Raw genomic sequence first — 21,025 nt, 5'->3', positions numbered from 1 at the left:
AATTGAATAATAAATATCGAAGACAGACACAGGTCCATTCCCCCGGATTAGAGATCAGCAGCCTTTTTGTGAAGGGCCAGGCATGCAGGTTTTGGCTTTGGAGCACAAATGCAGCCACAGACAGTAAACAAATGGGCCTGGTGTATCCCAATAAAACTTCACTTACACAAACAAGTGGCAGGCTTGATATGGTCCCCAAGCTTTCATGTTTTGATGGTCTCTGCCCCACACAACTAACCTTTTATCAGGTCTAACAGTGCTCCAGTGTGACACAAACGTGCCATCCACTCCCCCCTCCACCTTATCTCCAAGGTTGGATAACACCCCACATGCCAGCAGCCCCTTCCACAGTGGTGCTGGGCAGGCCTATTCTATAAGAAGATGGGAATGGTCACTTGGCCTCCCCTTGGTGCACACTTGCATCAAACCACTGAAGACTTTGCGGGGTTGACAACTAGAGCCCAGGATCTCGTGTTGGTCTGGGAATCAAAGGGCGAGTCTGACTAGACCTTCCAGAGAGACCACAGACGTCCACCCTGTCCCTAGTCAAGGGCCAGCAGCCTTGTCCCCTCCAGGCCACAGCAACTGTCCAAGGATAGCAGCCTTGGATCAAACTTATCCAGGATGACCTACAGGCCAGGGGTGTTAACAATCATGGCATGTCATTCCCCTCACTGCCTTCTATTCCTCGAGAAAGAGGCCCCCACCTACTTGGCCTGGAGAGTCAAGTTCAAGCCCTGGGGACACCATGGCTCAGCCCCAAAGAAACAGCTGGAAAGCTGTGAGGGCCCTTGTAGTTAATTCAAGACCCCAGCCCTTGCTTCAAGTAGCTTTGGTAGGGCCTTTCTACCAAGCTGTAGTCTATAAAATAACCAATCAAAACAGGGACTTTATCCCTGGAGCTCCTCTCAGAACTGTATACACCTGCCTCCCCAACCCTGTCCCTTATTTAACAAGGAGCTAAGCCACAAGCCCACTTGGACAGCCAGTGACTACAATGCCAGGGGTTTTGTAGCAGTGTGCCCAGGCAGCCCCTTGGCAGGAGCTGTCTGCCTCAAGTGATGGGCAGCCATGAGCCCAAGTGATTTCCCTTGCAGGACGCACCTGCCCACTACTCCATGGCTCCATTCTCCATTCCTGGGCCTTTTGCTGTGTACTCACTCCAAGGGCACATTTCCGAAGGGATCAAGGGATACCGGGAACGGAGAGAGGCCAGCTCAGAGTTACGACTTAGCATGAATCCGGCTTTCTCAGATGAACACAGCAGCCGCCAGCGATCCGAGCAACCGCCAAAGTGAGCCCACAGGTGTGCACTAGAAAGGATCTCCGGACTCTGCATGAGCAGAGACCCCAGCCTGCCTCAATCTCTCCCGCGGGCTTTTCCCGCGCCTGCGCAGATCCTCCAGTCCGATAGCGGGCAGAGCCGATCCTCGCTCGGGTTTGGCACCGCGGCATAACCCGGAAGTAGCTGCTAACCCGGAAGGGGTTGCATTAGGGCTCTGGCGGCAGTGGTGCCGGGAGCTGCCGGTTTGCAGCCCGCTGCTGCGCTGTCATGAACGCCCCTCCTGCCTTCGAGTCGTTCTTGCTCTTCGAAGGCGAGAAGAAGTAAGTGAGCCGGCCGTGGGGAAGAAGGGGAGGGTCGGCCGGCGGCCATCAGCTGCTGCAGTCTGGGGCTTTTCCTGCCCGTGCTTTGCCCTCCTTTTTCTTGAGCTTCCGCCGGACCGAGCACTTCGCGCCCTTCTCTGCCAAACATAAGACAGCCCGTGAGGCGCGGGGAGTCTTCTCAGTTTTGCAGACGAGGAAACTGAGGCTCAGAGAAGTTAAATAACCCCCTCACCCGCCCCGGCACACAGCAAGTGGTACGTTTGTAGTCGAACCCACTGACTCCGAAGTCCTTTTCCCTGCGTTCTGGCAGCGTCCTCGCTCGTCTTCCTGTCCGCTGCCTTTACCCTCTTTGCTGCAGCCGGAGTGATGGCTCCTAGACTCGTAGCCGATCTTCATTTCCCTGTGTAAACCCTTCCTTCAGGGACGTCTACGGGACGAAGGCAAATGCAGTGTAGCGGTCTGACAGCCTGGGCTTGGCGCGTGGATCTCCCACTTAGGGACTGTGTCTTCGGGCAAGTAACTTATTCTGCCTGAGGCCCACTTTCTTCATCTGTAAAATGGGCTAATTACTGTATTAAATCACAAGATTTTCTCCAAGGGAGATTAAAGTAATTTATGTGAAGTGTTTTGTCCAGCACTCAGCACAAAGAAGGCATTTTTAAAAAATCGAGGTGCATTCAATAAAATGCACTGCTCGATGAATTTTGACGTGCCTATACATGTAACCATCACCCAGATCAAAACATCATTCTCATTTTTCTCCCTTCACCTATTTCACCCGTCCACCCACCCACCCCCTCCGTAATGGCAACCACCGTTTATTCCCTGTTAATAAGTCTGTTTGTTCATTTTATTTACATTCTACATGAAAGTGAAATCATATGGCATTTGTCTTTCTCTGCCTTATTTTACTTAGCATAATATTCTCTAGGTCCATCCATGTTGTTGCAAATGGCAATATTTCATAATTTTTTATGGCTGAATAATATTCCATTATATATATGCACCACATCCTTATTCGCTCATCTATCTGTGGACACTTAGGTTGCAGCCATATCTTGGCTTTTGTATGTAATGCTCCAGTAAATATAGGGGTGCATATATCTTTTCAAATTAGTGATTTTTTTCTTCAGGTGAATTCCCAGAAGTGGAATTACTGGGTTCTGTGGTATTTAAATTTTTGAGGAAACTCCATACTATTTTCCATAGCAGCTGCGCCAATTTACATGCCCACCAGCAGTGAGTGCGTGAAGGTTCCCTTTTCTCCACATCCTTGCCAATATTTATCTTGTGGGTACTGGCCATTCTGACTGGTGTGAGGTGATGGCTCATGGTTTTGATTTGCATTTCCCTGATGATTAGTGATGTTGGGCATCTTTTCATATGTCTGTTGGCCATCTCTGTGTCTTTAGAAAAATGTCTCTTCAGGCCCTGTGCCCATTTTTAATTATATTATTTGTGGGTTTTTTTTTTTTGGGTGTTCGAGTTCTTTGCTGTCGGAGTTTTTAAAAAATGTTTTGGATATTAATCCTTTAATGGATGTGTCATTTACAAATATATTCTCCCATTCACCAGGTGGCTTTTTTGTTTTGTAATGGTTTCCTTTGCTGTGCAGAAACTTTTTAATTTGATGTAGTCCCACTTTATTTTTGCTTTTGTTTCCCTTGGCTGGGGAAACATGTCCAGAAAAATATCAGTAATGCTGATGTTAAGGAGTTTACTGCCTATATTTTCTTCTAGGAGTTTTATGGCTTCAGGTCTTACATTTAAATCTTTAATCCATTTTGAGTTAGAAAACCCTCCTAAACATTGGCTTTTCCTTCCCTTAGCCTGATACACGGGGCTCTTGGTCTAGCCCTTGTCAGTGACTTCCTTTTCTTTGAGAGCAGTGGTTCTCCATTGGGACCATTCTGTCCCCCAGGGGACTTTTGGCAATGTCCACAAACATGTTTGTTCATCATAAGGGGGGTACTACTGGCATCTGTAAAAGGTGCCAGTATGGGCCAGGGATACTGCTGTATCCTTCAGTGTACAGGATAGCCCTCTACAAAAAGAATTGACTGGCCTAAAATGTCAGTGGTAATAAGGCTGAGAAACTCTGCTTTGGGGAAAAGCAATCCAGAGTAACGAAGCTCCCACAGAATCAGGGTACAGCTGGGGTCAGGGTATAGTAATACTGCTGATCTGAGTAAGAGAGGTCTTTATGGGATGAAGAGCTTGAGGAAGGCTTCCAGGAAGAGCATGGACTTGAGCCTGCCTTGAAGGGCAGAGTTTAGACTTGGGGGAGGAGTAGAGCCCCTGCCCGCCACCTGTTGCCTCCGCCTTTTCCTAGGATCACCATTAACAAGGACACCAAGGTACCCAATGCCTGTTTGTTCACCATCAACAAAGAAGACCACACGCTCGGCAACATCATTAAGTCGTAAGTTACAAGCCAAAGGCTCTCGGGTTATGTTTAACGGGGCTCTTTGAGGGAAAGCACAAGTTCCAGATTTTCTTAAGACTCTCTGAGCTACAGGAAACCCTTCTGGGTGCTTGCTGTGGTGGTTCACACATTCCAGTACCTCGTCTTCAAATTGCTGGCCGATCTGTTCACGCAGCCACAGAAACGTGGCCTCCTTGTGATTTTGTGCTAATGAGCATGGAGAAGCAGTCAGGGTTAGCTCCCACCCATGTGTGACAACGACCTTAGCGATACCTGGTGTTCTAAGAGGTATGTGCCAGAGATTGTAACATAAGTTGAATAAGGGAACGAGCTGGGAGGGGTTCTGTGGTCTCAGGGTGTCCATGCTGAGTACCTGATACTGGGTGGTGGGTATTTATACCAGTGAAGTCCTGGCCAAGCAGGTGGTCAGCAGTGTGACTGCCACTCTGGCTCAGGGACTTGTCATTTCACTGCTAAAAAGTGCCATCAGTAAAGACATGCCTTTCCCCAGTTTGTGAGGCCCCCGCTAGGAGCCTGCCTGCTCTCTTGGGGTAGGGCAGCTCATTTGTCTGGATGCCTCCTGTTCCCCTGCTTTGTGACCCCTGTGTCCCCACCTATGCAAGAGCCCTTCCTCTTGGTGTTCACATTTGATTGAGCTGTTGTGGAAAAACCACCAAGTGTCCAGGGCATGGCACACAATGCAGGCTGCACCTCACCATGGCCTTGTGGAACAGGACCCACATGTGGACAGCAGCTGCCAACTTGTGTTGCCAGAAGGAGTTCTGTTTCTCTAACTGGCAGAGCCTGTGGGCTTCTCCCCCTGTTGCTTTCATTTGCTGTGCCAAAGGCTCTTTTTGGGCTGGGAGTGGGGCTTTTATGTTCTGGTTTACTGGACACTGGCTGGGTTTTTACTGCTTGGCAAGGTCTCGGGGCACTGCAGGGTCCTGGACTTTTCCTAAAGGAAGAGATTGCTGGAAATCCTGTTGATCCTCATGCATGTAGGGGTTTGTGTGAGCAGTTCCTAAATGGTGTATCTTCTTCTAAGCGCCTGTTTTACTTGAAGATAAAACCACTAAAATCAAAGGCAGAGAACCTGGGATCAGCCCCCAGCTGCATTTACCTGCAGGCCTCAACCCGGAGGAAAGATGCCTTGGTTAGAGGCCAGGAAGCCACAATAGGCTACAGCCCCAAGGGCACTCAGCTCAGCCTCCCTCACATCCCCGTGTCTCAGGCAGCTGTTGAAGGACCCCCAGGTATTGTTTGCTGGTTACAAAGTCCCCCACCCCTTGGAGCACAAGATCATCATTCGTGTGCAGACCACACCAGACTACAGCCCCCAAGAGGCCTTCACCAATGCCATCACAGACCTCATCAGCGAGCTCTCCCTCCTGGAAGAGCGATTCCGGGTGAGGAGCCAGACCTGCAGCTTGGGTGGAGGAGGGGGGAGGTCTGGCTGCCTGCCTGTATGCCTAGAGCTGCAGTGTCCTCATGCCCACCTAGAACGACCCTTGGGTTGCTGCCTCTTGGTTTGTTATTGGTGATGGCAGGGGTGCCAGGGCCGGGATGGGGTGGGGAGGTGATGACAGAGCAGAGATTTTTACCAGTCTCCAGGAAGGGTGGACTAAGGGGTTCGGGAATCGAGGCCCAAGGCCTGTGTCCACGAGAACACAGGTGCAGGACGTGTGCCGTGAAGAAGTAGTGGGGTGGGCAGGGGTTTAGTTTGCTGCTTGTGGAAAAGGCCATGGTCCCAGTTTCCTGGCTGACCTTGGCCAGGGATGTGGGGGTTGAGTTTCCAAACTCCTCACCCCAGCCATTCCAGCTAAGGGCACTTCTTCCTCTCCCTCAGGTGGCCATCAAAGACAAGCAAGAAGGCATCGAATAGTAGGCTGCATGGAGCCTTGCTTGGCAAGTTCCCACCCTGTGCTGGGCCCTTCTCCAGGCACCAAGTGGGGGAGAGCAGCTTTTTGTAGATATCCTGGTGAGCCCCCAGTATCAACACGTCCTGGATATAGATTGTATTTTTATCTTCCTAATAAAGTGTGCCCAGAAAATACCTGGATATAGGCTGACGCGGAGGTGACTTCACAGTGACTGTCAGGCTCAGTGGTGATTGATAGAAAGCTGCCAAATTTCAGAGTTGATTGGCGCAGAGACCCAGATTTCTGTCTGAGAACATGCTCATTCTGGACCAGCAGGGAACCTCCTCTGGGGAGGTCTTGACAACTGTGTACTTCCACCAGTCTCTGCTCTAGAACCTCAGCTGCAAGGTCTGCCTGTCTTACTCAAAGGAGGCACAACAGATAAGGCCCACGAAACAGCTCTCTACAGACTTCTCTTACATAGTAGAGAGTTTAATAAAAAGTCACCAATAAAAACGTCCCCATTATTAGCCCAAAAGCTGAATAAGTTAAGCTGTGTCCCTGGTACTTTGCAGTAGAGGCGGCTACTGCCTCTTCCAGATGGCCACGATGTTGGAGTCCGTCAGAGCAGTGAGGTAGGTCAAGGTGGGGTTGGCCGCCACTGTGTTCACCATGGTCTTGGTCACCGTCTCGCCAAGGGCCTGGGGCTGGGGCCACTTGAGGATCTGGTGGGAAGAGAGGGGGCTGGGCTCATGCTTCTGAGATGCCAGGTCCCTGGGCTGCACCAGGCTCCGGTGGGGGGAGGGGAGAGGAGTGAGCCACACGTACCTGCACAGGGGCCTGTGGGGCTGCCGGCAGTGGGGGCTGCTGCAGGAGGATGTGCCTGATGTCATAGATCCACACATTGCCCTCCTCGTCCCCACAGAGCAAAATCCCCTCATCTGCCAGGACAGAGGTTGGAATCTAAGGTAGGGCAGAGCTCCAAGAGGTGGAGGGGAGGGTGGGCTGGGCAGGTGGGCTCACCAGGACAGGTGCTGAGTGAGAAGTAGGCTAGCTTGGTAGAGGACCACTGCAGCTGTGCCAGGACCACCACAGCCACTGTGGACTGGCTGCCCCGGCCTACCCACGTCTGGCTCCAGCTCCACAGGCAGATGGTGCCCAGACCATTCCCCTTGGAAGCTGTGGGGTAGAACAGAGAACAAATGCCTGGGGGCTCCCTCAACACTTCTGTTCTTTGGTGGGGACCCCTCACAAGTCAACAGACCCAACCCTGAGTCCAGCGAGAAGTGACCCATGAAGGCTTTACCAGGGCCTGTATGGGTTCCTGGGGGCCAGGCAATTCCCTGCTGTGGGCTCACTCACCCACAATATCCTCATTCACAAATGCCAGCCCATCGACTCTCCGTCCAGATGTGTCAGAGCCCTCGGAGAAGATGAACTCCACTTCACACACCCTTTGGGGCAGAAGGTACTGGTCAGCTATTCCTTACAGATACAAAAGGCTTCTCATTCATTGTTATTTGCTGGGAACCTGCTCTGGGCGCTGGCCTGTGAGGCAGTCAGAGACAGAACCAAAAAGACTTGTTCCAGCCCTGGAGGGGTTCAGCTTTGCCCTGGCAGCGGGAACCAGCACCTGAGTGCACCGAGACACAGCTGGTGGGAACCTAGAAGCATGCACACTGGTTCTTCTAGGATGGGGACATTAAGGTGAGGGGCTTGTGGAGAGAGAGCGTGCCCTGGGACTGAATGAGAGACGGGCAGCCAGCCGAGCTGGGCAGGCATTTCTAGGCAGCCAAGCACTGGGGCGTGAGAAGGGAGAACCTGTGGCAGGGGTGGGTGCGGGAGTTGCTCTGACCCCAAGGACAGTGAATGTTTCCAAGCTGAGAGTGTGTTCACACTGTGCCTGCAAAGGCCACCCAGTAGCAGTCCAGAGTCCTGGAGAGGCCACCTGGATCCAGAAAAGCAGCTACCAACCACGAGGAGAAGCAGATCCATCTCTGAGGTGTGGGGGAAATGCCACAGGACTTGGTGACCAGGCAGGCAGGGAGGAGGAAGAAGCCCAGGGCAGACATCCCAGGTGTGGCGTGGGGCTTCCACCAGTGCTGGGCTGGACACTGCCACAGTCTGCCGAGGCTTCTGTTGCTGCCCTCCTGCCACCCACACATACTCTTCCTAGGCTGCACACTGCCCTTAGGGTAAATCTCAAAATCTTACCATAGTCCGGCAGCCCTGCCATGTCTTGTGCCATTTCCTCTGGTTTTCCACTGTGGCCAGACCCCCCTGGTCAGCCAGCTCTCCCCACCACTGACCCTTTGCACATGCCATTACTGCTGTGTGAGGACTTTCCTTCCCTCGTCCTGCCTGCCTGTCTTGCTGGGCTCACATACAGAGCAGGAGCCTGAGAACCTATCTGTCTACCACTGGTAACCTCCTCAAAGTTCCCTTGGCCTCCCTCTTCCCCTCTCACAGCAGCTTATTCTCTCTGTAGATGGCATTCCACTTCATGGAGTTCTCACTGGCTACTTTGGCTTAATGCCTGTCTTCCTGCCTGTCTTCCCCACGAGGTAGTAGGCCCCACAAAGGCAGGAACCCTATACCGAGCACTATCTTAGGCCTTCCAGGTGGGACAGATGAACCACAGGCCACAACCTGGCCTGTTCTGGGCCTTATCCCTGCCCAGACACCATCCACCTTGCCCATGAAGGTGAGGGGACCACAGCCAGGGGGAGCTGACCCAGCCCAGTCCCGCAGCCTGACACCAGCAAACATATGGGCTGCAGGGGCCTTGCCTTGAGACTAGTGGTGACAGGCTTCACAAACAAACAAGTTAGAGAAGTTTACCATCACTGAACTAGCCTTACAGGAGGTGTTAAAGGGACTTCTTTAAGAGGAAAAGGACCTGACCTAGAAGCAAGAAATTTGAGAAAAAAATTTCACTGGTAAAAGCAAATATATACATCAAAGGTAGTTAAGCATCAAAATAAGTTGCTTAAAAGCTAGTATGAAGGTCAAAAAGGGTAAAAGTAAAATCAGTTACATCTAAAAATTAGTTATGGGAAACTAAATAAAAATGTAAAAGAAGACATGTATATCAAGAATATCTTAATAAAAAATTGTAAAAAAGAAGACATATTTATAAAATGTGGAGGGGGAATAAACACACAGTGCTGTTAGGATGGTTCAAACTTAAGTGACCACCAACGTTATTACAGATTGCTGTATATGCAGGATGTCATATATGAACCCTGTGGTAACCAAGAACCAAAAATCTGTGATACACAAAAAATAAAGAAGGAAATCCAACCGTAACACCATAATACAGTCATAGCACACAAGGGAAGAGAGCAATAGAAGGGATCAAAGAACAAAAACCACGAGGAAACACTTAACAAAATGGCAGTGCGTACGTACCTATCAGTAATTATCTTTTATGTAAATGGACTAAAATGCTCCAGTCAAGAGACAGATAACAAGACCCATGTACTTGTTGCCTATGAGAGTTTCATGTCAGACCTAAAACATAGAGACTGAAATGTGGAATGGAAAAAGATACTCCATGTAATTAGGAATGAGAAAGAAGCTGGATTAGCGATACTTGGGTCAGACACAACAGACTTTAAAACAGACTAACGAGACAAGGACATTACATAATAGTTAAGGGCTTGATCCTGGCAAGAAGATGTAACTTGTAAATATCTCACATCCAACAAAGGAGCACCTAAATATGAAAAGCAAATATTAACAGACTTAAAGGGAGAAATTTAGAATAAAACGGTATCCCTACCCCCACTACATCAATACATAGATCATCCAGCAGAAAAATCGGTAAGGAAACTGATGGCATGAGAAGATGCTCAACATCACTGATCAGGGAAGAGGAAATCAAAACCACAATGAGCTATCACCTCACAGCAGTCAGGGTAACTAACATCAACAAGACAAGAAATAGCACATGTTGGCAAGGATGTGGCAAAAAGGGGACCCTCATGCACTGCTGGTGGGAATGCAATTGGGGCAGCCGCAGTGGAAAGCAGTATGGAGAGTTCTGAAAAAAACTAAAATAGAAATACCACAGGACCCGGTAATTCTACTTCTGGAAATTTACCCCAAAGCAAACAAAATCATTAATTCAAAAAAATATGTACACTCCTATATTTACAATAGGCAAGATATGGAAGCAACCGAAGTGTCTATCAATAGATGAATATGAAATTGTCTCAGGTAACAGTCATAGACAATACTCATGAGCTTATTTTTCAGAGAATGACCCAAAGCCTCCAATGCCCTGTTAGGTCCTGGAAACCTGCTAACTAAGTCCAGGTGAAACTGGCTGGGTCACCTAGAGTATGCACAGGAGAGGCATATGCCCAGTCACTGAACATTTCCCATCCCGGAACAAAAGTTTTCTAGGCAATGGAACTAAAGGTGCTGTCTCCAGGACTTGGATAATGATCTGAGGTGAAGCATGCCATTAAGTGTTCAATCTGGACAGAGAATAAAAGGGAACTGCTGATCAACAACAGAAACTGTCCCAAACCCACATGTGACTACCTAATGAAATTCATAAAGCATGGCCACATAGAGATCTGGGGTGTGGAAATCACTGTAGGATGGAGAAACCTGAGTAGGAATTTCCTAACCTTCAACCAATCCCACTTCACCACACTTTGAACAGCCCCTATCCTAACTCTGACCCAGTGTCTTAAAAAGCCTCCTTAGCTGATGAAGAGAGAATTGAGCTAGCCTCCTATCCCTCTGTTCAGCTGCCTTACAATAAAGGTCTTCCCTTTTGCAAAAGCTGGTGTCCCGTGTTGGCTAACTGCACGTTGAGCAGTCAATCCTTGTTTGGTTACAAATGGTTAAAAATATGGTACATATATGCAGTGGAATAGTACTCAACCGTAAAAAATGGAATCGTGCCATTTGCCAAGACCTGTAGAGTATTATGCTAAGTGGAATAAGTCAGAGAAAGGCAAATACCAAATGATTTCACTTGTATGTGGAATCAAAACAAAACAAATAGACTGGTGGATACCATAGGGGAGGGGGGAATGGGTGAAATAGGTGATGGGGAAAAAATTAAGAATGTCTGATAGCTTGATCTGGGTGATGGTTATGTGAGTGTATACATATGCCAAAATCCATCAAGCTGTACACTAAGATTTTATTGTACATACCTCAACAAAAAAATAAATTTTAAAAAAGGCATCCCTGCCTGGCCTCACCTCCTCTTCTGAGGCTGGTCCAGCCGCACATCCCAGCAGCAGCAGCCACCCTCGCAGCCGGCCAGTAGGTAGGCATCTGGGCAGGAGGCAACCGGGCAAAGACGCAGGGGGATGGAGGTGGCATCAAGTGTGAGCAGCTGGCTGCCAGCAGGCAAGAGGGAGAATATGAGGCCACAGGCCCAGGGGTCCAGCCACCCTAGCAGCCATCCCCCACCCCTCACATCTGCCCAAAAGCATCACCTGGCCTGGAACTCATACTCGTGGTTAGGTACCCCGATGTCCCAGAGGATGATCCGCTTGTCATAGGAGGCCGCTGAGGAGGAGATGGGAAAGGGAGAGGTGGCCCTGAGGAGGCCCTGCTCTCTCCCGCAGACTGCATTGCAGGCTGAGACTGTAGTCGTAAGACCAGCTCTTCTGAGGCAGGAAGGGCGGGCCAGGGTGGGGAGGTGGAAGAGTCAAGAGCCTACAGCCCCTATCTGACTCTGGTCAAACATGCCCCACACCTGGCAGTCATCTTCTGCCAGCCTCTGCTGACATATAACCCTTGTCGGGCTCACCACATCTGGAGGGCCAGGGGTATCCACCCAGGAAACAGAGTGGCCCACGCTGGAAAGCTCCAGGGTCACAGAGCAGGCAGTGGAAAAGCCATGGCCAAAAGCCCAGTCAGTTGTCCAAAAAGCCAAGTTGCTTCTCCCACTGCCGGAGCTAACCGCAGTAGCCCAGTATGAGGCCTGCTAGCCACAGGAGCTGCCTACCATCCCAGGGAGGGAACACCAAGGTGTCAGGCTGTAGGACGGGTGCTGGGGGAGCCCTGGGGTGTGGGAAGAGGGTCTTACTGAAGAGATGGGTCTCGTGGGTGGGGCTAAAGCAGAGGGTGGCAATGGCCTTCTTGTGAGCCCGGATGACCCCACAACAGAAACCAGCACGCACGTGCAGCAGCCGGACCATGCCTCGCAGGCCTGCAGCCGCTAGCACACTCCAGCGCTTCTTGTGTCCTGCCTGTGTGACCACCATCAGGGCTGTCCAGGCCACTGAGAAGAACTCCTGTGGTGGGGAAGAAGGGTCAACAAAGGGCAGGGCTATGTGTGCAATCATGCAGAATGAAGCCTGGGGAACAGGCCCAGCATAAAAAAAAAAAAAACATCACCTGGTGGGTAGGTAGCCAAGGCTGTCGCTGCCCAGCAGAAGTAGGGGCCTGGCACTCACCTCGCCGGGTGCCTTGTACTTGTGCAGTACAATGCCCGTCTGGCAATCTATCACACACACAGCTTCCCCACCACAGGTGGCCACGGTCTGGGATGTGGCTCCTGCATGCCCTGTTTTGAGGGATCAGCCTAGTAAAAATATTTTCTGTAAACGTCCCCCACTACAGCTCCCTCCACCTGGCCAACGACACTTTCTAAGCTCTCTGTCCCTCCCGATTTCCCCACCCACCCAGACAGCTCTCTCCAGGTGGCATTCCTGGACCTGCATCTAGAAAGCTGGCCCTGCCTGCCCACCAAGGCTGTACCATCCTCCCAGGCTGGCTCGAAGGCGCAGCCCCAGAGCTGGGTCTCCAGGTCCTGACGGCTATTGTTCTTGCTGTGGCACTGCAGGAAGTGCAGGGGCTCGAGTTTCAGGGCAGCCTGTGGGGGCAGAGCAGGGTCACAGCTGCCCTGGCCCTTGTTCCCTGCCACACGCTCCCTACCACCCTGCTGGCTTACCTGACTGCCATTAGAGCCTGCGGGGCTGCCCTCCACCTGGGCCAGTGGGGAGGGGCACACCCGCTTGTTGGGACTCAGGCTGAGTGAGACATTGTCAGGCCGTTTCAAGGCCACTGGCCTCACCTGTGCAGGGGGTGGGGGCAGGCTGAGGGCATGGGGACCATGGGCCCATCCACCCGGGGCCTCCGTCTTCCCCATCACAGGCTGGGCTGCCCCCTCCCATAGGTGCAGGAAGCAAGGGCTGGCCCAGGGTCAGAGGGAACTATGTCAGGGATCAGAAATCATCTCCTAGGTTCATTTGCAGGATCTCTGATCCCTACAGCTGCCTAAGCAAGAAGAGTCAATGCAGGCCCTTGGAGCCCTGGGCACTGCAAGGAACCACACTTACCCTGGGCTCCTGGGCAGCTGTGGCTTTGGGGGACCTCTCTGCGATGTCTGCCTCATGCACCTGGATCCCACCAGAGGCCACCAGCTCCTCAGAGATCATCCGTACCTGGGCAGGGCCAGGCCATTAGGAAGCCGGGCAGTCATGGGGGTCCCAGACCCTCCCCAGATGCCTGGTCAGAGGGACCCTGCACTTCCTGAGTTGGGCAAGAGCCTTTCCAGTCAATAGGGCTGCCTTCCCTGACCCACACCAAAACACAGCCCCTCATGGCCAGAGACCCATAGGGCAGCTGAGGGCATGCGTGTCTGCAAGGAGCTGGGAGAACCAACTACCAGTATAGTGCGGTAAGGACATACCCGCCACTGGGTGAACTCGCTGAGGGACTCGGGCCCGTAGCGGACATCCCTGACAGCGGACCTCACAAAGTCCGCCTGGGCCTTCTCCACCTCTTCCTCGGGGCTTCGTGTGGCCATGAACTTCTCCCAGTGAGCTGCGACCTGGGTGAAAGGGCCCAAACTGAGACTCAGCCCCCCACCCTCAGCTCACCCAGGCACTCCATGACACATCTGCCTCCAGTCTCATGGTCACAGGCGTCTCAATCCCACCACCTTCTGGAAGGTGTAGGCTGCAGGCTGCAAAAATCTGCACACACACATGAGGAACAGTCCCAGTGGGAGGCACTGACCCAGGATAAATTACGGTGAGAGTCTCAGCTTTGCTGCTAGGCTGTCTGCACACCTGCAGGGCAGGACCTCCAAGCACAAGAGGCACCACAGCTGACTCAGAGCAACACAGACAAGGGGCTAAGGGCCACTCAATGCATCAGGGCAGGCGACCCCGGTAGCCCCGAAGTGTCCTCCAAATGTTCCAACTCTGCCACTCACTCAAGGCCCCCAACTGCTCCCAAGCACCACAGACACTGCCTGGCGCCCTTACCCTGCTGGTCAGCTCCCGGTTCAGGTTCTCCACCTGCGAGGAAGTGGAGGAAGCATCCTTGCCATTAACCTTACGGAGCTTGGGCAGGAGAAAGGCGACTTTCAGGTTGTCACTGACCTGGGAGATAAGAGGAGAGTGGCTCAGGGTCACCCCAACCTGTGGATTGGGAGCTGCTAAGGCTGAGCCTGAGTGTTAAGGCATAGGTTGTGGGGGGGTCCTCCACTTACTGTCAGAAAGGGGTTGCCTTCCAGGCTGAGCTCCTCGAGGTGTGGGAACTGGCACAAGGCAGTGACATCCCCTAGCTGGTTGTTGGCACAGCGGAGTATGCGCAGTTGGGCCAGGCCCAGGTCAGCCGGCAGCGTCTCCAGCTGGTTGTTGGAGAGGTCCAGCTCCTGCAGCAGCTTCAGGCGACTCAGGAGCTTGGGGTCCAAGTCGTCAGAGAGCAGCTCCAGCCCTGATAGGCTGGGGGGCAGGGGCAGACCGGGAGCCTCAGAGACAGGCTGGCCTGCCATCCCGCACCTCTGGCAGCCCTGGGGGCCTCCGTAAGCTTTTTCACCTGCCCGTTTGTTGCACCTCCACAGCCTCTCTCCAACGCTCCCTTTTTAAAACTCTCCTAACTACTTTAAACCCCGGCAGGTGGCCCCTTCCAGAATGCTTTTCCTGATCCTCCTGTGGGGGCTTCTCTGTAATTATCTCAACAGGTTATTCAACATTCCTTCTTCAAGATTGTGTCTCTAGCAGGCCTAGCCCTCTTCAGGGATAAGGCCGCTCCGGGCCCACCCGGCCCATCGCCTAACGAGAGGACTGCACATGGCCGGATTGATTAGACTCCACCCAACCGCCCGGTCGATAACGGGGCCGCGCAGGGAGTGGGCAAGGGTCTCAGCCTTTCTTCCTGCCCGCCTGGCGTTTCAGGCTGTGTGGCCCCGCCCGGCGGACACCCCGTGGTCCCCCACCCCCGCCTCTTACTCCAGGCTCCGGATCCTCCCCAGCCGGTCGGATTTGGGTCGCCCCCTCTGCATAAGCAGCCGCGGCGAGAGAGGGCTCATGGCGGGGACGCGCGGCCCACACTGGCCCGATTCGCTGCACTGGCGTCCCGGGCTGACGGCCACCGCAGGCCGAGCCCAGGAGGTGGCGCCGCGCGAGCTCTTCGGCGGCGACGACCGGAAGGAAGCGGCCCAACGGACCTCGTGCCCCCCGTACGGACTACAACTCCCAGCGCCCCCCGTGGCCTCGCGCCTGCGCCCTGGTTGCCAGGACTAGGCGATGGCGGCTGCGGCGGTGGCTGCCCCCGGGGTCCTTCGGGAATGCGGCTGCAAGGGCATCCGGACCTGTCTGATGTGCGAACGGCAGCGCGGAGGTGACCGGCCCTGGCAACACTCCCTGCAGGTGAGGGCGGGGAGAGGGGTCGCGCCCACAACCCCGTCTTCATATGGGGAAACCGAGGCCCAGATTGGCCAAGAAGAAGGTTCCCGCGCTCGACCGTGTCAGGGGCTTTCGCAGTTGGTGCATTGCGGGGCGAGGAGATGAGGGCTTGGACTGGGGAGGGGGCTAGGACGTGGGTGCAGCCTGACCACAGCTCCCCTCTGGGCTCTGGGGGGAGTTTGACAGCAAACCTCCACATAGTCCCCGTGTCTGGGGCTGGGAGCTTCAGGGAGAGTAGAGGGTGCTGAAAACCAGGGAAAAGGGCCCCGGAAGGCCTTGGACAGAAATAGGCAAGATGGAAATTAATTCCAGTGAATTAACAATAAAGGACTCAGCCTCTGAGCAGGCCGGGCAGTCCAGTGGAGAGTTGGGGGGGTGATCTGCTTGTGTAAAGGCCTGGTGGGTGGGTTTGCTTGGCAGGTGGGTGATGCTTAAGGTAAGGGAGATGGGTTGTTGGGTCATTGGCTGGGGGTGCCTGGGAGGAGGATGGCCTCTGCCGTCAGAAACCTGATCCTGAAGGTGCTGCAGCGGGAGGTGGTTAGCTCTGCAATCTTGGGGATGACTGGCAAGTTCTGCTGCCTTTCAAAGGGGAATTCAGGGAGTGCCTCTGGCTGCCACAGAGGAGGGCAGGGCCCAGAGACATCCTCATCTCAGCTGGAGAGGGCTTCTCCCCTCTGGCCTACCAGTAAGTGCTCACCCTCTGGACAGCCCCATGGGCCAGTCCTTTAATCCTCAGAAGGCTGTGGGGGACAGAAGACGCCCTGCAGCCCAGTGACCAGGACAGGGTGGATCCCTACACTGCTTTTGGCTGTGCAGCCTTGGGCTAGTTCCTTAACTTTGTTGAGCCTTGATCATCTCCTCTATAAAACAGAGAACAAAAAATGGCTATATGGATGCTCTTCCCATATGAGGGAAGTGGAGGAGTGCAAAGGGTCCTTCCCAGGAGGCAACCCCATGCAGGGATTTCACCTCCTTCTAGACTCCAGCTGCTTCTAAGTGGTTGCAGGAGAGGGAACCATAGGGCAGGGGCTGCTCCTAAGGGGGCCCCTAGAGGGCGCACATGTGTGAGGACTCTAGTGGCTCCAGGTGTCCCATCTTTTGCAGAGAACACACCGTTTTATATACTACTCTGACACTGGCTGGGCCGTGGGGGCTGAGGAGTCTGACTTTGAAGGCTGGGCCTTCCCCTTCCCGGGTGTGACGTTGATAGAGGACTTTGTGACCCGAGAGGAAGAAGCCGAGATGGTGCAGCTAATGGACCGTGAGCCCTGGAAGCTCTCACAGTCTGGGCGGAGGAAGCAGGTAGGTGGCCTAGAGCTCGGGGAGGAGGAGAAGGCTGGGCTGGGCTGGTCTCAGAGGACAGTCACCCTGCTGAGCCCCTCCAGGCTCTTTGCCCCAGAGCCCTTTGCTCACCTCCTCACTGCCCTTCTCTGCAGCCACACCCGATAGCCCCCAAGGGCCCCTGGGGGCAAGCTCCCCATTCTTGAGGCATGGGTAGGCAGGGCTGCAGAGTGGGGTGGGGTTTGGGGGTGTGTGGAGTGGAGTGGAGTGGTGTCTATCAAGGAAGGGCAAGCTCACCTCGTTCTGCCCCTCTCCCCATCTGCCTAGTACTGGTGACAGTCTGCAGGGTTTCTTGGAGGTTGCCAGACTCATTCCTTGGCAAAGTCGTCTCTTCATCTGTTTCCAATGTCCCCGCATCGTTCCCACTGACAGTTGAGCCTGTAAGTGCCAGGCTGCCCTTCGTAGGGGATCACAGCACCTCCTCCTTGGGTCCCACCTCTGTCAAGCTTGCTCCTTCCGATCCTCATCTCCAGCAGGAGACCTCGCCCCACTGGACCTTCCACGTGGCCTCCTTATCCCTTTCCCTCCCTGTCCCAGGGCTTCCCTTCCCTGACCCCAGTACCCTGGCAGTTAGGACATCACTTCCTCAGGTGCTGCCTTGCCCCTTGGCTCCTCACTGTCATACTCCTTCTGGGAGACCACAGCCCTGGTCAAGTCCAGCCCCCCGCCTCTGCCCCCTTGTGCCCCTGCGGGGCCTACTGGCAGGTCTCCTTGGCCCTGGCTCTCCAACCCCAGCTGGGCCTGTCCTGCTCCGTTGGGTACCCCGACCTCCCTCAGGTCCTCTGCTCTGCTGCTCTCCTTCCAAACCTCTTTTCACCTCCTCGCCCGCCACTGATGATCACACCTCTGAATGAGCCTCTGCCTCAGGCCCGGGCTTCTCTCCTAGTCCCCGTCCAACTGGGTGCTGGATACCATCTCCTTCTCAGACCTTGTCCAGCCCTGCTCTTCTCTCTACTCAAGATCAGTCTTGCCTGAACTGGACCTTTTCCACCAGCCCACCAGTAAGCTCCACCTCCTGTCTCCAAAGCAGAATTCCTTGAAGAGTTGTTCTCGCTGTCTTCAATTCCTCTCTTCAACCCACTCCTTCTTGCTAAACCCACTCAAAAACCACTTCAATCCCTGACCTCCTTGCCCTTAAACCCAGCAGCCCAGTCTCAGGCTCAGTCCTTTGGCCTCTTCCTTTTCCAGATACTCCCTTGTGGGTCTCAGCAAGTCATGGCTCTGCGCGGTTGGTGTGTTGGGCCGCCATGATTGTATTTCCAGCCCAGGCTTCTTACTTGTCAGACACTGAATTTTGGTCCCCACCCACACAGTGTACCCTCTGCAGAGTCCCCATGTGGGCACATGCATCTTCCATCCGCTCGGGCTGGAAACCACGGGTCCTTCCAGATTTCTTTCTTTCATTGGTAATTTCTGTCAGCTCTTTCTTCCCTCAAAACATATCCAGAATCAGAACACGCACCACCCCCACTACTTCCACCAGTTAGATTCATGCCCCTAGTTCCGTCACTAATATTCCTGCAGGAGCTTCCTGGGGCCCTGGCCCTTCTTCAGTAGAGAGGAAAGCGACTCCATTGCTGCCTCGTCAGATCGAGTCACTGCTGGGCCTCCCATCCCACCCTGGCCATGGGGTCAGTACAGTGAATGCCCCGCACTGGCTGCAGGTGGCTTATACTGCTGCTCTGGCGCCCCCGACTGGCAGTCCCACCAGCCTGCCCAGTGCACTCTGACTCCACTCCCCTTGCCCGCCGTGCTCCCAGCCCAGCCTCAGCCTGCAGCTGCCCGATGGGCTGCAGGAGCTGCTTGCCCAGTGCTCTGGGACAAGCCAAACCAGGGTGAAAGACTCTTCCAGTGGATTGGACGGAGTCGCCATCCACTAGGGCAGGCCAGAGAGGGCAGGAGGCAGCTGGTGAACGCTCCCTTTTCATTCCTGGGTCCACAAATCTGAGGTGTAATTCTAGAACACTCCTCCCTCATGTTTTGTCTTGTTTTTTAGGTAGAATCCACATACCATAACGTTTATTTAACCTGTATAATCCGTGGCTTGGTTTTGAGTACAGGTGCAGTGAAGTGCAACCATAACCACTGTGTAGTTCTGGCACATTGTTATCACCCCAAAGGAGGCACGTACCCACCAGCAGTCACTCCCTGTTCCTCTGTCCCCTGGCAACCACTCGCCTCCTGTCCGGCCCTGGATTTGCCTGTTCTGACAGTTCGTGTCAGTGGGATCATACAACACATGGCCCTTTGTGTTTGCTTTCACACAGCCTGATGTGGTCAAGGTTCATCCCTCGGCAGCGCATATCAGGGCTTTGTTGTTTTGGGGCTGCACAGTGTCCCCTGTGTGGGGTTATCGCTGTCTCTCCATTTATCCAGACGTGGACATTAGTGTTTGTTCCCATGTTCTGGCTGTCGTAACTAGTGCTGCAGCGAACACTCATGTGCAGGTTTCCACGCGGACATGTTTACAGTTCTCTTGGGTGCGGGGCTAGGAGTGGGACTGCTGGGTCACACGGTTAACTTCTCCATCGTGGTTCTGAACCCCAGCATCCCCATTGTTGATCAGCTTAGGGTAATGTGGCCCTGGACTGGCCTTCCCTCCCTCGCTGCTCCTTCTCTCCCAATCCCAACCCCTTGGCGCAATGTCCTGGGTACACCACCTGTATGCAGGCCTTTTGTCTCAGTCTGCCTTCTGGGGCATGTGGGCTAAGACATCCCCTGCAGGTCATATCCCCCTTCCCTGCTGTACTTGTTTGCTCCCCATTCATCACCGTCTGGTGCTAGCTGTTCACTACACCTACTGTGTGTTAGCTGCCTCCTGCTGGAGTGTCAGCTCCACAAAGTCAGGAGTTTTTGCTTGTCTTGGACACCATGATTGAATTCTTCAGACTGGTCTGTGATAGCCCTTTCTGTAGACTCAGACACTTCTCCACTTCCTTCTTGTCCTCATCCTTCAGGACTACGGCCCCAAAGTCAACTTTCGGAAACAGAAGCTGAAGACCACTGGTTTCACGGGCCTTCCCAGCTTCAGCCAGGAGGTAGTGCAGAGAATGGGCCTCTACCCCGTCCTGGAGGACTTCCAGCCAGTCGAGCAGTGTAACCTGGACTACTGTCCTGAGCGGGGCTCAGCCATTGACCCCCACCTGGATGACACCTGGCTGTGGGGGGAGCGGCTGGTGAGCCTCAACCTCCTGTCCCCGACTGTGCTATCCATGTCCCGGGAGGTGCCTGGCAGCCTCTTGCTCTGCCTAGCCCCGTCTGGCTTCCCCGAGGCTTTGGTGGAGGGGGTGGTGGCCCCCAGCAGGTCTGTCCTGTGCCAGGAGGTGGAGGTAGCCATCCCCTTACCCCGCCGCTCTTTGCTTGTGCTTGCCGGAGCCGCACGGCACCAGTGGAGGCATGCCATCCACCGCAGACATATCGAGGGCCGCCGCGTGTGCGCCACCTTCCGGGAGCTGTCGGCCGAGTTCCAGGCTGGCGGGAGGCAGCAAGAACTGGGGCAGGAACTCCTGCAAATCTCTCTCTCCTTTCAAGGGAAACCTGTGTGAGCCGCTGCCCTGGAGACAGGAGCTGGCACAGGCCTGCCTGGGGCGCCGGCTCCAGAGTAGACCCTCCTCCAGGATTGATGGGAGGAGGCCCAGGGCATGGGTCTTTTCTCCACCTTCATTAGGTTTTAAGATAGACACCCTGATGCCATGATAGTGTGAGCCCTGCCCCCAAGCTGGTTTTGATGGGAATGTGCCTCAGGTTGGTCCCCTCTGACCTGCACTGTGGCCACTAGTGTGGATTAATTTGTCAACAGTTTGAAGGCAGTGGGATAATTTAAGCTAAACATGTTGATACCACTTACACCCATTTTCTCCTTCATCTAAGTGAGGTTTCCAGTTCCCTGTCCTCCAGTCCCTTCACTGGGGAAGCAAGCTGGATTAAAGAATGGAATTGGCAAAGATTTGAAATTATTATTTCAGACTTCTGAGCGGGTGACGGCTTTTGAGTCAGGTTCCTGGGTCCTGTTCGACCCCATGGGGTGGGGGTATAATAAGGACAGGGAAATCTTGAAAGTCTGGTCCCCCTTTGCCCCTGCCATATGCTATTAAAAAGTAGGAAAAAGAGTCTCAGATCCC

At 53.7% G+C, this 21,025-nt stretch overlaps 3 protein-coding genes and 1 long non-coding RNA gene across 5 annotated transcripts; 3 read left to right on the top strand and 1 right to left on the bottom strand.

Annotated features, from left to right (window-relative positions):
• Window positions 1–1,448: 1,448 nt before the first annotated feature.
• POLR2J (RNA polymerase II subunit J) lies at window positions 1,449–6,089 on the top strand. The gene is made up of 4 exons (XM_017640441.3): window positions 1,449–1,605; window positions 3,938–4,027; window positions 5,262–5,436; window positions 5,877–6,089. The coding sequence occupies exons 1-4, from the start codon at window positions 1,553–1,555 to the stop codon at window positions 5,910–5,912; spliced, it is 354 nt and encodes a 117-aa protein (XP_017495930.1). The 5' UTR covers window positions 1,449–1,552; the 3' UTR covers window positions 5,913–6,089.
• On the top strand, window positions 1,612–2,217 carry LOC140844051 (uncharacterized). Its single transcript, XR_012122184.1, has 2 exons — window positions 1,612–1,859; window positions 2,027–2,217. It is a non-coding gene; the product is annotated as an uncharacterized lncRNA (long non-coding RNA).
• A 271-nt stretch (window positions 6,090–6,360) lies between the features above and the next one.
• On the bottom strand, window positions 6,361–15,282 carry LRWD1 (leucine rich repeats and WD repeat domain containing 1). Its single transcript, XM_017640436.3, has 15 exons — window positions 15,108–15,282; window positions 14,366–14,600; window positions 14,139–14,255; window positions 13,559–13,699; window positions 13,206–13,310; window positions 12,818–12,940; window positions 12,625–12,739; window positions 12,321–12,430; window positions 11,951–12,158; window positions 11,355–11,427; window positions 11,115–11,255; window positions 7,252–7,343; window positions 6,913–7,068; window positions 6,718–6,830; window positions 6,361–6,614 (listed from the first exon to the last, which is right to left on the bottom strand). Exons 1-15 carry the CDS (start codon window positions 15,185–15,187, stop codon window positions 6,474–6,476), a joined length of 1,950 nt encoding a protein of 649 aa, XP_017495925.2. The 5' UTR covers window positions 15,188–15,282; the 3' UTR covers window positions 6,361–6,473.
• On the top strand, window positions 15,270–21,021 carry ALKBH4 (alkB homolog 4, lysine demethylase). 2 transcript variants are annotated; one of them, XM_017640438.3, is made up of 4 exons: window positions 15,270–15,527; window positions 16,668–16,865; window positions 19,862–20,080; window positions 20,280–21,021. In XM_017640438.3, exons 1-4 carry the CDS (start codon window positions 15,405–15,407, stop codon window positions 20,598–20,600), a joined length of 861 nt encoding a protein of 286 aa, XP_017495927.1. In that variant the 5' UTR covers window positions 15,270–15,404; the 3' UTR covers window positions 20,601–21,021. The 2 variants fall into 2 exon arrangements, with proteins under 2 accessions (XP_017495927.1, XP_017495926.1); XM_017640437.3 differs by having other exon boundaries at window positions 19,862–21,021.
• The last annotated feature ends 4 nt before the right edge of the window (window positions 21,022–21,025 follow it).

The sequence above is a fragment of the Manis javanica genome, chromosome 10 (genome assembly GCF_040802235.1).
Source record: "Manis javanica isolate MJ-LG chromosome 10, MJ_LKY, whole genome shotgun sequence".
Lineage (NCBI taxonomy): Eukaryota > Metazoa > Chordata > Mammalia > Pholidota > Manidae > Manis > Manis javanica.
The sequence above is the reverse complement of the archived record's forward strand: the minus strand, read 5'-3'. Positions and strand labels throughout refer to the sequence as shown.

Excerpts from the sequence above, each read along its gene's own strand:
- POLR2J (XM_017640441.3), top strand. The coding sequence starts at position 1,553 with ATGAACGCCCCTCCTGCCTTCGAGTCGTTCTTGCTCTTCGAAGGCGAG. Across the intron at positions 1,606-3,937 it reads CTCTTCGAAGGCGAGAAGAA|GATCACCATTAACAAGGACA; the intron begins GTAAGTGAGCCG and ends GCCTTTTCCTAG. Across the intron at positions 4,028-5,261 it reads CTCGGCAACATCATTAAGTC|GCAGCTGTTGAAGGACCCCC; the intron begins GTAAGTTACAAG and ends CCCGTGTCTCAG.
- LRWD1 (XM_017640436.3), bottom strand. The coding sequence starts at position 15,187 with ATGAGCCCTCTCTCGCCGCGGCTGCTTATGCAGAGGGGGCGACCCAAA. Across the intron at positions 7,069-7,251 it reads TGTGAATGAGGATATTGTGG|CTTCCAAGGGGAATGGTCTG; the intron begins GTGAGTGAGCCC and ends TCTACCCCACAG. Across the intron at positions 6,615-6,717 it reads CCCCACAGGCCCCTGTGCAG|ATCCTCAAGTGGCCCCAGCC; the intron begins GTACGTGTGGCT and ends TCTTCCCACCAG.
- ALKBH4 (XM_017640437.3), top strand. The coding sequence starts at position 15,405 with ATGGCGGCTGCGGCGGTGGCTGCCCCCGGGGTCCTTCGGGAATGCGGC. Across the intron at positions 15,528-16,667 it reads CCTGGCAACACTCCCTGCAG|AGAACACACCGTTTTATATA; the intron begins GTGAGGGCGGGG and ends CATCTTTTGCAG. Across the intron at positions 16,866-19,861 it reads AGTCTGGGCGGAGGAAGCAG|GACTACGGCCCCAAAGTCAA; the intron begins GTAGGTGGCCTA and ends CTCATCCTTCAG.